General features: G+C 51.0%; 1 protein-coding gene and 1 long non-coding RNA gene across 5 annotated transcripts; one reads left to right on the top strand and one right to left on the bottom strand.

Annotated features, from left to right (window-relative positions):
- The first annotated feature begins 108 nt into the window (after positions 1 to 108).
- On the top strand, positions 109 to 8,387 carry SFXN3 (sideroflexin 3). Of its 4 annotated transcripts, none has more exons than XM_039871464.1 (11): positions 109 to 286; positions 2,525 to 2,688; positions 3,345 to 3,515; positions 3,864 to 3,962; positions 4,323 to 4,398; positions 4,559 to 4,644; positions 4,920 to 5,047; positions 5,244 to 5,293; positions 6,167 to 6,216; positions 6,684 to 6,731; positions 6,988 to 8,387. In XM_039871464.1, the coding sequence occupies exons 2-11, from the start codon at positions 2,528 to 2,530 to the stop codon at positions 7,082 to 7,084; spliced, it is 966 nt and encodes a 321-aa protein (XP_039727398.1). In that variant the 5' UTR covers positions 109 to 286; positions 2,525 to 2,527; the 3' UTR covers positions 7,085 to 8,387. The 4 variants fall into 4 exon arrangements, with proteins under 4 accessions (XP_039727398.1, XP_039727397.1, XP_039727400.1 ...); XM_039871463.1 differs by lacking the exon at positions 109 to 286 and adding an exon at positions 1,123 to 1,267; XM_039871466.1 differs by lacking the exon at positions 109 to 286 and adding an exon at positions 1,156 to 1,267 and having other exon boundaries at positions 3,345 to 3,395.
- A 1,309-nt stretch (positions 8,388 to 9,696) lies between these two features.
- Positions 9,697 to 12,457, bottom strand: LOC120609190 (uncharacterized). The gene is made up of 2 exons (XR_005654697.1): positions 10,862 to 12,457; positions 9,697 to 9,961 (listed from the first exon to the last, which is right to left on the bottom strand). It is a non-coding gene; the product is annotated as an uncharacterized LOC120609190 (long non-coding RNA).
- Between the last annotated feature and the right edge of the window lie 698 nt (positions 12,458 to 13,155).

Raw genomic sequence — 13,155 nt, 5'->3', positions numbered from 1 at the left:
CACTCCCTCCCGCCACTTCCTTTGGGCGCCCAGAACAGCCATTTGTCACCTGGGCTGGGCCGCTGGATTCTAACCGCTCGGATTCTAGTGCTGGTGCCCCACCCCAACTGCGAACTTGGGGGCGCGGATCTCGGCTTGACGCCCTCCCACTACCGGTTCAGCTCAGGAGAACCCAGAACAGCGTCTTCTCCAGGCCAAGCCAGCTACCAGAGCTCATGAAATTGCCACCCCTCAGCGGTCACCCCCGATGCCTCAGTGAGGGAAAGTCACCTAGTCAGAGCAGGATGTGAGCCTGCGGTACTCAGGAGTGGGCTGGCACCTGGGTGTGTGGCAGGCGTGCTCTGTACTGTGACTGGGTGCGTTGTGAGTGTGTGTGTGGCTGAGTGCTGCCTTCTTCATAGGCATCCTCTTTCTATGTCAGACAGTCTCTCTCTGGCCAACCAGTTATGGAAAGGTCGCAGAGAGCAGCAGCTGATCCCAAGACACTAGGTAGAGGAAGAATCTTTTTGATCCACTTGCTTGATGCAGAAAGAGCTACCTTGAGCCTTCTGCTCCTTCACATCCGAGGGCAGGGACTGGGGCTAAGGTCTGTGTGCAGAGGTAGAGATTGGGAGCATAAGGAAACTGGGGACCCAGTGGAGCTAAGGGTCACAGAGGGGAATAAAAAGGGAGCTGAGGACATCGAAGGGGCACAGGCATGAGAGGCAAGGGGCTATGGAGGGGCGTGAATACGAGGTACTGCGAGGGGAATGAGCTGGTGGGAAGTGGGGTAGGAGCCCAGGAGGCCAAGTAGGCAGAAGCCACTGTCAAGGCAGCCATCAAGTAAACAAGCCGCGCGGTAACCCGAGTCCCACCGAGGGCACCATCACAGGATAGACCCTTCACTCCGCCCTCCTGCGCCCTGGGTGCTGGACACTTAGAAGCCTTGCTGCCGAGGCCGGGTGTCTGCGGACGCCAGCCAGGAGACTGCAAGCAAAAGATGCAACACCCGCGGCTCTTCCCCTCCCCTCTCTGGCTGGGGCTGGATCCCCGTGGCCCGAGATCGGGGCGTCATCCCAAATGACACCCACCGCCTCCAGATTCTGCCAATCCCTGGGCACGCCAGGCAGACGTGCTGGGGCGGGGGGCGGGGGAGCCCCCGCCCCTCCTTCTGGTTAGCGTCACAAGTGACGTTACACGTGATGGGTGGGAGGGCAGTGGCGGCGACGTGCGGAGAGGAAGGCGGGTCTGAGAGCTGCAGAGCCCAGGAGCCCAGGAGCCCAGGAACGTGAGTGCTTGGGTGGGGTTCTTGGTCAGGCGAGTTGGGGGTCGAGGGCTGGGTGTCACAGAGGGAGACCTGCCTTCTCTGTCCTGTCCTGATTCAGAATACTCGTCTGTGGGAAGGTCCATGCAGCAAGAGGAGATGTTGGTTGGGGGAAGAATGCCAGGATGCTCTGTGGTCACACATTCAAGTGTCTGTAACTGATGGATATGGGCTGAGTGGTATGTGTGTGTGTGTGTGTGTGCGTACACGCAAGTAACGGTATTTGTGGGCCAGTGTATGCAGGGCGTGTCCATTCTGTGTGTGTGTCTGTGTAGGGTATGATGGTGTCTTTGTGTGTGGGTATGTGAATGTGAGTGTGTCAGAAAGGGGAGGGTGTGTTTGCCTGTGAGGGAGGAAGTGCAGTTGAAAAGGATTAGTCATTCTGCAGGATTTTGCCCAGCGCAGCCAGATGGCTGTTTCAGGCTTTCCTCTCTGTGCTGGGTGGAGAGGGCACTTACAGAATCCTGCCCCTTTTCTGGAGGTAGGTGGCTCAGGGTAAGGACTGGGGCTAGAAGTGGAAACATGTCTGTGCCAGCTTTGCCCAGCTGGGGAACAAGGAAAGCCTCCGGACATTCAGTGTGGATTGAAAACACACACACGCACACACACACACACACACACACACACACCCACACACACCCCACACACATGCCAGAGTTCCTGTTTGAGATCTGGAATAGATAAACTCTGGGGTGGCCCGTGAGCTCCTGTTCTCCTCCAATCAGGAGCTAGGATGTAGGATGGCTTATGCCATGTTTCCAAACAGCCTTGGGAATTTGCATACAAGGTCTCAGGGCAGCTGGTGCCTAAAAGTGACATGAGCATGAATGTAGAATGCATATAAGATGCATTTTTGTGCATACAGAGCACAAGAGTAGCCACATGGGATTAGTCGCTGCTCATGCATCAACCACGCACATGTAAATCCTCACTTGTGAAAATCTGCACCAAGCCAGAGTGCAAGATCTGTTTTCCCAGTTCTGATTCCTCCCCTCCCCACCCACACCCCAGGTTCCTCCAGTGGTGGCAGATCCCTGGGCCAGGACATTGCCTAGAAAATAGCTCCTCCCCCACTGTCACTTACCTATCTGGAGTCACCTTGATCTCTAGAAGGGATTGGTGACAGGCCCTGGAACCAGGGCAGGGCCACCAAAGGCTCTCCCAGGTAGAGCCCTTGGATCCACTCTTTGGAGTCCTCTGACTCTGGTCCCTGCCTTACAGAAAATGGGTGAGTTGCCTTTAGATATCAACATCCAGGAACCTCGCTGGGACCAAAGCACTTTCCTGGGCAGAGCCCGACACTTCTTCACTGTTACTGACCCCCGAAATCTCCTGTTGTCTGGGGCACAGCTGGAAGCTTCACGGAACATTGTGCAGAACTACAGGTGACTCCCTTCCTCATCTTGACCCTGTAACCCAGGATCTTATTCCCTGCCATTAATACAATACCTTTTGCACTTGTCTCCCCAAGCTTGGGAGTGACCCTGTCTCACCCCTCACTCCCTGGCCCTACCTGTTGGAATCACAGAAAACAATGGCACAGAGCTTTAATCTGAAAGATTTTAGGGTGTTTGGGTTTAGGAGGTAGCACTGATATTTATGGGTAGGGGCCTGCTCTATGCCTCACAAACCCTGTACAGGGACCCATCCCACTGCTGGGCCACCATCTGCAAAGACAGAGAGGCTCAAAGTTGATAAAGAGGTAGGAAGGCATCCCCCTTGTCTCCAGGAGGAAAAACCCTTGCAATACCCCTAGCCATTTTTGACCCATTGGAAACCACCATTACTCATGATTCAGTATTTGGGCAGAAATTCAGGGGCACCCCTCTTTGTGTGACTAGAGAGAAATAGAAATAGAAGCACTTCCCCGCTTTCTGGGAAGATTTGATTCTCTCGCAGAGACAAGGAGCTCCTTTATTCTGAGATTGGGGACCAAAATGATTGGTCCTCTGCCCAGACTTCCCCTGAGTCAGGTGGGCAGGGCTTGGGTGGTCAATCTGCCCCCTAGAATTGCCTGTCTGCTCCCTGCTAACCTCTGCAGGGCTGGCGTGGTGACACCAGGGCTCACTGAAGACCAGCTGTGGAGGGCCAAGTATGTGTACGACTCTGCCTTCCATCCAGACACGGGGGAGAAGGTGGTCCTGATTGGCCGCATGTCAGCCCAGGTGCCCATGAACATGACCATCACTGGCTGCATGCTCACCTTCTACAGGCAGGTCCTGACCTGTGTGTCCTCTCCCTAGTACTCTGTCCAAGCTAGAGCATAGCTTGATGACTAGCTGCTTCCTCTCTGGGCCAGTGTGGGCAGAAAATAGTGGATAAGTGACAGTTTGTGTTAGAATCCCTTCCATTCCTCAGAACTCAGCCTTGGAGATCCCAGAGACATTGAGTGTGTTTATGTAAATGGGGACGGTCATGCAGAGGTCACCAGAGCAGGAGCTAGGGTCATCATTTGGGTTCCTCTTGAAGGTTTGGGAATAACCTTTGGGGTTTCATTATCAGAGTCCAAGGATGAGGGACACTGTAGAGGGGGCAGAAGTAAATGTCTTTGTTCCCTCAGGAAGACCCCAACCGTGGTGTTCTGGCAGTGGGTGAATCAATCCTTCAATGCCGTCGTTAACTACTCCAACCGCAGTGGCGATGCTCCCATCACTGTGGGGTGAGAGCTCATCCCCAGAGACTCTTCTCCCTGCCCACCACTGTTTCTCCTGTTGTCTCCTGTTCCCCAGTGGCTCATGTAGCAAGTGGCTCTGTGCCCCCTTCTCAGCCTGCCTCCCTCCCCACTATCCTGGCCTGGGGGCATGGGAACCTCTTGTGTATGCTTTGGGGGACCCATTCTTCTTCAAGGGGAGGAGTTAGGGCTTCCAGACAAGTCTACACTAGAGCACAGTAGGCGTTTCTCTGCAATGAGGCCGCCCTCCCACGCCTCCTTGTTAAAGATTTGGCATGTCCCTGAAGGAAAGAGCCACATGCTAAACAGTTCACCTCCCACCTTGTGTCCTGGCTTTTCCATCCACAGGCAGCTAGGAACAGCTTATGTGAGTGCCACCACCGGGGCTGTGGCCACAGCCCTGGGACTCAAATCCCTCACCAAGGTAAAGTGCCCCTCCCATTCTACTGGTCCTCAGTCATCCTTTATCCACCTCCTTCCCTGTCATTCCTCCACCCTGACATATACGCCCCCGTAACTCTCCCCAAAGTTCCTCATCACCCAGTGGCCCTCATGGCCACTAAATGACATCTTTCCTCCCCCAGCACCTGCCCCCACTAGTTGGCAGATTTGTGCCCTTTGCAGCTGTAGCAGCTGCAAACTGCATCAACATCCCTCTGATGAGGCAGAGGTGAGTGGCCCCAACTCCTGGTCTATGCACGCCCAGTGTCCATGTGGGTGGGCATACCATCCAGCCGTGGGGACCAACCAGAGTGGGGACTATCCTCTCCTACCCGGAGCATGAGCTGCTGGGTCCAATCTCAGTCTGACACTGGGATCTGGGGTAGGAGAACCAGCTTTTGAATCTACGATGTCTGAGGGGACCCCAGGGAATAGCTGCCCATGAAGGCATTTCAGGTAGGATTTGGGGCCTGTGATCCAACTCTCACCCTCTTGCCTTCTCAGGGAGCTACAGGTGGGCATCCCAGTGACTGACGAGGCAGGGCAGAGGCTTGGCCACTCGGTGACTGCGGCCAAGCAGGGAATCTTCCAGGTGGTGATATCGAGAATCTGCATGGCAATTCCTGCCATGGGTGAGGCAGGGGTGGCTGGCTGGGGCATGGGAGGCTCTCAGAGAACATGGGTGCAGTTCTTCAGGGGTTTTGAGGACTCTGGGGCCATAAGACTCCAGAGAGACTTGGGAGGAACTGTGAAGGGGGAGTCCCCTCCCTAAGGATCCCAACTTTCACACCATTAACTCCATCCCTCCCTGCCCTGCTCTTCCCTCAGCCATTCCCCCCGTGATCATGGACACTTTGGAGAAGAAAGAATTCCTGAAGGTAGGTCACTCTCACCTCTCCTATCTTGGAAGCAGTGGTTCCTGGGAGCAGAAGTGAGTCCCCAAATCCCTCTCCAGCCTGACTTGAGTCTAAGATTTGCCACCTTTTTGCCCCCTCCCCCTTCATTCATTCAGCAAGAATGAATTGGGCTGGGGGTAAAGGAACACTGAGAGAATAGGAGGAGCAGATAAGGGAAGGAATGAAATGGTTTCTATCCTGAAGGAAATTGGTGTCACTCCAGAGGCCTCTGACACACACCAGGGATGTAGTATCATAATCACACTTGCTACCATACATATGCTGTCACCTATTAACAACAGTGAGACACACACACATGCACAAACAGGACAAGAAAGCAAGGCCCAGCAGCACAAGCTCTGGCTCATTCATTGGACCATTTATTCACAAATTTTTATTGAACACCAACTATATGCTTTGGAGGAACAGAATGGTGGTCCCTATAGCTGGAGCAAATCGAAGAAAGGTATGTAGAGCAGGAAATATATGTGGAAAAGGACAAATTCATGACACTGGGATGGGGGGAGATGCGTGGAGGGTCAGAGGAGGCTTCCTGAAGAAAACAGCTTCTGGAGGAAATCAGAGACGAGAAAGAGGGGCAGGGAGTGCCATGGGAACCAATCTGAGAGACCAGATGGGTCATGGGACACTAGGGAGAGGGTCAGCAAACAGGCCTGGTGGAGTGGAAGGTGGTTCTCTGGAGGCCCCAACCCTCTTATAGGCTTAGGAGAAAGAAAAAGGCCACAAATCAGAGGGTCAGAGGCATGGCTGGTGGGATAGAGGTGTGATGGGTGAAATAGAGTGAGGGCAGAGGGCAGGGACACTTGCCATTCCATTGTCTCTGTCTCCCCACAGCGCCGCCCCTGGCTGGGGGCACCCCTGCAAGTGGGACTGGTGGGCTTCTGGTAAGTGTGCAGGGAGTTAGCAAGGGTATGTGGGAGTGCCCTTTTCATAGTGGACACAGGCAAGTATTTATTGCTTTTAAGATGTTTATATACATCGTTAATTTATACATTGAGCATCTGGGGGTCTTGGACACCCCTAGGGCACACTGTGTGTGTTAGTTATCAGGTAATCCCTGTCCTTGAAGGTCAGGCCTAGTTGAAGCGGTTCCAGTCTTCGTCTACAGAAGGAAACCATGAAAATGTGCCTTTTGGTACCATCCAGGAGTTTCATGCACACTGAATTCCTGATTCTCTCTCTCAATGGCTGTGATGCTCTGGAGGTTCTTTCTTCAGCCAGAACCTAATGTCAGTGTTGGCTTTAATTAGTCTCCACCCCTAGGGGCAGTCTCTAGAAATAGGGTGGTGTGCAGGGAGGGAACACCCTTAGGCCAAAACTTCACAGACCTTTCCAACATTCTTCTCCCCAGCCTGGTATTTGCCACCCCCCTGTGCTGTGCCCTGTTTCCCCAGAGAAGGTAAGTGTTGCCCTTGGACTTGGCTCTGAACAGGTCTCCTCATCGCTGGAACCAGCTGATTTTAGGGTCCTTCAGTGTGCTCCCAGAAGAGGCCTGGCAGGCACTCAGCTTATTCTTGGGGTGGGAGAATGACAGTGATCTGGACCTTCTGGCCTTTAACAGAGAAGTTTCTTCAGCTTGGGAGGAGGGATGGTGATCCCTTGGCCTGAGGGGTGTTGGTTCAGGGGACAAGCCTGCCTGTGCTATTCTTTTGTAGCTCCATACACGTGAGCAGGCTGGAGCCAGAACTGAGAGCCCAGATTCATCAGCAAAACCCCAGCGTTGAAGTGGTTTACTACAACAAGGGACTGTGAGGGAGGGTCACCCCGGCCCCTCCCTCACCTCCTTGAGCCGCTGTGTTTGTGGAGCCTTGCCATCCTGCCACTCTCTTTTGCCTGGTACTGGGCAGGGGGCTTAGTGGGGAATAGCTATTGAGACCAGCAATCCATTAGGCTGGGGAAGGTACTCTCATAAGCCTTTTTCTCTCCTCTCTGATTTCAAAGAGCAGCATCATGTAATCCCTTTCTCCTGTGCTAGTGTGTCTGTGTATATACATATGTGATACATGTGTGTACATGTTGTTCTGGAAGCTAGGAGCAGACATTCTGTCCTGGGATGTCCTGATATCTGGCTTTTCCACTTGGCCTCCTGCCACCTTCCAGCCAGCCAGACTACACAACATCCTTGCCTAAACAGTGCTACTGGCCAAGTCATTTCTGACAGCACCTCTCCCCTTCTGGACATAGAAGGAGCCCCAGGATTTCAGGACAGACTGAGGGACACTAGCAGACCAAACTGAACTGAATCCTTCAGATTTCTGCTAACTGGTCCCCAAAGCTGACTCAGGGACTGGGCTAGCAAAAGAAGACATGTCAGGCTAAGAGAGGAAGGGGGCTTATACATCCCCCACATCCCAGAATAAATCATTTCCTCTCCTCTTCTTTGCCAGAGCTAAGGGGTATCTGGGCTCTTGCCATCTTCCCTTCCCAGTTCCCCCACTGCAATGTGGGCATCTTCAGGCACCATCCTAGGAGTTCTTGGTCCTCTCTGACATCATAATATCAAATCTAAACCTATAATCCCGACCTTCTCCCTCAACCAAAAAACCACTAAGGCAGAGAAACATTCCCCTTTAAGAACTCCCAGCACAGCCTCTTAGAGGTGACACAGCTATAGAACGGTGCTTACATTCCACAGGTATCTGAGTGGGTGTAACTAGCACACTCTCAAGGCAACTAGGCCCCACATATACAACCTTAAGACAGGGAATTTTGTGTTCCATTGGCCCTTGTTAGGCATTCAGCAGAACCCCCACCTTAGCTTCTCTTTCTTGAGGCTTGGCCCTGTTCCTACCCCCATCACCACCCCCGAAGGAAGAGGGGCCCAGGCATCAAAAGCTGGTTCAAAGGGGAGGTGGTCCTGGGGATGGAGCATGTGCTGGTAAACTCAGAGAGAGCAGAGTTGGAACTTGACTTCAACTCCCATGACCTCTGGCTGAAGTAGAGTTGAAGGCACCAAAGGGGTCTTCTAAGAGCACTTTCCTGCTCCCCCAGCCAACCGCCACCAGCAGTAAAAGCTATGATGCCATTGTTGCTCAATAAACTGGAAACCTGTCTACTTCTTGATCTTCATTTGATTCTATATTGTGAGTGCTCAGGAAGAGCCACCCGCCTGTGTGGCCTTCCCTTCTCTCCCCACAAGGTCCAGGTCTGTCTCTTCCCTCCCCTCCTGTAGGGAGCCTCAGCTCTCAGCAGAGGGCGCTCTGAGATGAGAAAAATCAGTCCTGCATCAGCACCTTCAGTACTCAAGTTTAGGGGATGTAAAGGGGATGTAGATGGAAGCCTCCACCTTCTATTCACTCAGCAAATGGAGCCCTGGCTTCATTTCCATCTTCAGGGGTGCGGGGTGGGGAGATGATCACACACCTACATACCTACTCAGGTTCTGAGCTTCTTGGTTCCCTTCAGACATTTGACATGGAGTGGTGGCCTCTGGTGCTCAGGGAAGCCTCTGCATAGAGGAAGGCTCGAGAGCTAAGTACTGCCCAGCTTCATGAGAGGGAAGTTGTTAGGCACCAACACACCCTCCACCCTCCTCTATGCCCCCATTGATACTACATGGGAAAAAGTCTGGCAGGGACCATTTGCTGCTTAATATCCCTTTCTCCCACCCCCAGGGCCCTCCACTCCTTCCCTGCTTATGTCAACGACCTCCCCCTTTTGTTTTCTGGCAAAAATTAGGCTAAAAGTTCATGCCTATGTACATCTGGTGACACCCACTACTAAACAGTTTATAGTTGCCCCTCACACCCTAAGCCTTGGCTTTGGAAGCTTCAAAAGAATAAATATGAATGAATCTATAACAAAATCCATTCCCTACTCCCTGTGGGAAATACCTTACATCTCCCTTTGTTCAACCCAAAGCTCTCACACTAGGTGGTGGGGAGAAATCTTTAGGGCTGAATGGTCCTATAGCAGCCTGAAGTGAACCTGCTGCCTTGGCCAGGGCTCCTTCCCTCCTCTTGGGAAGTAGAAGTTTACTTGTATGGGTAGTAGGAGTGACACCAGCTACTGTTCATTGAGTCCTACTGTGTGGTTCCAGACTTAATGAAGCAAACTGCTTTAAGTCTATTATCTCTTCTGATTTTCACAACCATTCCTGTGAGGCCAGACATGTTATGTCCATTCTTAGCAAAGACACAAGCTTAAAGATGATTAAGAAATTACCCACAGCTACACAACTAAGAGGAGGTAGAGCCAAGATTCAAGTCGAGCTCTGTATTACTGAAGCCACTGTGCTGTGCTGCTTTCTCACCTGCCAGCTGCCAGCCAAACTTGAAGTCATGTTCCTAGTCCCTCTGACATTCCAGGCCAGCAAAACTGACAGGCCTCAAGTGTACACAGACCTTTCTATTAAAGCCACTGAAGACTGTCCAAGCATGAGGGTTTTATAGCTGAAGGAGTATAAGCAAAGATTTCCATTCTTGATTAAATAGATAACCAGTTTCATTTCTGTCCTGTCCTGCCGATCTGGACCAGTGCCTCCCACCAAGCCCACTGGAGCCCTGGATCAACTCTTAAAACCTGCTGCAGTAACAGCTTTGGCCTTTGGTAATACTCTTGAAAAGAGACCTTGCAATTTTACTGGAAATATCTAAGATAAATCCACTTGGGGGTGAGGTGCAGCACTCTCTGAAAAAAAAAAAAAAAGAACATTTTATAACAGATTACTTGAGCTTTGCAGATAACACTGAACCATGTCAGAGAGAAGACTGGCCAGGGCACCAGTGGGCCAGTTAGGAAATGTTTTCCTGCCATCTTTCGTTCTTATTTCCATACCTGCTTCTCAAAGCAAAAAAAATAGCTTTAGGCTAACTTCACAGGCTCTACAGAGGCAAATCCTAGTTAGGTACATTTTCCAAAATGCCTCCACGTACTTAGATTTTTCCTTGGAACTCAGCATTTGAGCACAGGGTATCACTCCTCACTGCAAAGTAATCTGCCCCATTCTTGGGCCTCCTCTCATCCTCCTTGTGTTCAGACTATAGGAAACTTCTCTGGAAGCCTGCATCTGTGTCCTTGGCGTCCCTCCCCTGCCTTTCACTCTTCCGGCCTCATCTGCTTCAGAGCCCCCACCCTGCCCGCTATTAAGAAAAACCACAACTCTCCCTCTCTCGCAACATACGGTCAAAGGAGGAAAATGGCTTGGGTCTAGAGCCCTGGCTTAGCCTGACCACAGGAAGGAGGCTAAGTATCCTCTTTTCCCCGGTCACTGGAACTAATGAGGCTGGCATCTCAGGGACAGGTTAGTCCCTAGTGGTTAGGGCCAGCTTCAGCTCCGGCTCTGTGGACTAGCCTAGTCCGCTGGATCGGTACCCCAAGGGTTAAAGCCAAGCCCCACCATTTCTTCCCGGTAGAGCTTGTCCCCTGAAGCCAGCCCCGCCCCTGGGTCTGTCAGTCACAGGTAAGTTACGCCCCTCTGGACTTAGCCTGTCAGGAGCATGGTCTCTGTCAGTCAGGCTCGCTCCACCTCCTCGTCTCCTAGGCAACGGCTTTAGCGCCACAGGCCTGAAGACAATTCATCTTTCCTACCTGAGCCCGAAACCTACGTCTCAGATCCACTTCCTGGGTAACCTCGGTCCTGGGCCGCTAAATCCGCCAAGTCCTCTTACTCTTTTCCAGTTTCGAAGCCGACGAGCGCCTCAGTGCCCGCCCTTTGACTTCCTGCCCGGAAATCCGCGAGGTTTTCAAGGAGTCACGCGAGGCCTCTCTTGGGTCTCGTGGCCGGATTTTTTCAGCGGCTTCCGGAGCCATTGGTCCTGCCTTTTGCACGGTCCGCCCCTCTCCCTCTCTCCGCCTTCGCATTCTCTGTTCTGGAAACGTTTACTGAACTCTGCTAAGAGAAGCTCTGTACCAGGCACTGGGCAGAAATCGCAGGTTGGGTGAACAGAGACCCTTCCCACAGGACACAGCCTGTGCCCAGCAGTCATTAAGGCGCCCCTCCAAGTCCCCTCTTTGTCGAAGTCACCCCCTCGTTGCTGTGATCTCGGGTCCTCATGTGGGGGCAAACTTTGCTAGAAATTATAGCAGAATTTTGACCCGGTTGGATCATTTCCCAAGAGAGAGCTTCCTGGGTTTCTCCCTTCTTTCTTTCCATATACACATATCTTTTTCCTCACTGGTCGTCTCAGCAAAGCCTGTCAGAGAGAAAATGGCACACTCAGCTTGGGGCCACAGCTCCTCTAGCTTCCTCTTTCCAGTCTTCTCAGACCAGCGAAGTTTTGCAACTGAATAACGACCAGGAGACTGTGGGAGGAACCCTGCACAGTTTGGGGGCTACACACACAACCCTTTCCTCTTCACCCCCCAACATATCCAGTAGGAAAATAACCAGTGCCTGGAACAAGCAACGAGCAGCTCCTTCAGGGTGAAGAGTTTGCTTATAGAGCAAGAATTTGCCATGTTAATGTATAAATTAGCCAATGAATCACCTATATTATTTTCTGACTGAAGACTCCCCCATCATCAGCAAGTCCTCAATTGACCACCTTAATTTTATTTATTTATGCATAATTATGAAAACAATCGTATTATTTCCCACCATACTCTGTTAAACTTGCTTTGTGAAAATTGACAACTTTTATTTCCCAGAAGGAGAAGGTCTGGTTTAATTTTAATTGAAGTTATTTTGTGAAAAACAGCAGAGAATAATTGTGACTAGCTTCAGTAAATAGAAGGATGTATTGGAAGGATTTATTGCTCGCTCTGAGAACCAAACATGGAACTAACTAACTTGGCCTTGGAAAATGCAGGAAGCTGGGAAACTCTGGAGACTTCAGTAACTGGAGTTTATGGGCACTGCCATTAAGGTACAGCTTCAACCAGCCGCAGCCTCCAATCTCTCCATTCAAGTTTCAAAACTGGTACAGTTTCGATCAGTTGTCTACCCCTAGGAGGTGGCCAGAGGTCAGTGTTAAGTTGCAAGAATACTGGACATCATTACTTCAGGTCCATCTCTGTGGCTGGGCCTGTTCCTAAAGTAGAGCAGTTGTTGTGAGCTGAAAAATCACCCTGATTGGTATTTATGGCAATATGTATTATTACTGGTCCTATACAGTTGATTCTCTCCAGTTTAAATAAAAACCTTCCTGAGGGCAGGCACCATATCTTTACTTTTTTTCTAATTGTGATTAAAAAAAAACCCACACATAACATAAAATATATCATCGTAACCATGTTTAAGTGTACAGTTCAGTGGTATTAAGTATATTCATAAACTTGTGAAACAGATCTCCATAACTTTTTCATCTTGCATATCCGAAACTCTGTACCTATTAGGCAACTCATATCTTCACTTTTATGTGCCCACAGCACCTATAATAGTGTCTGAGCCACAGTAGGTACTCAATACATGTTTGCTGAATAAATGAATGTGGAATCCAAAAGTGCCCTAAACTCCACTAGTCCTAGGTAAGGTCACTAACATAGTGGCTCTTGATTTGTTTTACTCCTCAGGAAACCTTTAAAATTTGTGACATATTCATAACAGAAGCAATGGCTGTCAGCTTTAGTGATTTTCAGCCTGGAGGATGGGAGAGCATGTCCTCTCAGGGGGGCATATCAAAATCTTGGGGGGAGTATGGCTTAAAAAGTCCCCCAGGCAAAGTGAAACTTGTCCCCAGATATGTCCCTATAAAGGATGGCCAGCAAGAGAAGGAGCTTAGCCCTTTCTATTCTGTGTCTCCCTAAGAGTCCCAAATGCAAGGGGGTGAGGGAGAGAGTGTCTCACATGTAATCAGAGCCACTGTCTCCAACCCTGTTGTCTGCCTGCTTCCCTGCACTTGTCAATGCCTTTTCCCTTCAGCAGTTAGTTCCCTGTGATGCTT

The sequence above is a fragment of the Pteropus medius genome, unplaced genomic scaffold, assembly GCF_902729225.1.
Source record: "Pteropus medius unplaced genomic scaffold, Ma_sr-lr_union100, whole genome shotgun sequence".
Lineage (NCBI taxonomy): Eukaryota > Metazoa > Chordata > Mammalia > Chiroptera > Pteropodidae > Pteropus > Pteropus medius.
This window is presented reverse-complemented; position numbering and strand designations above follow the sequence as displayed.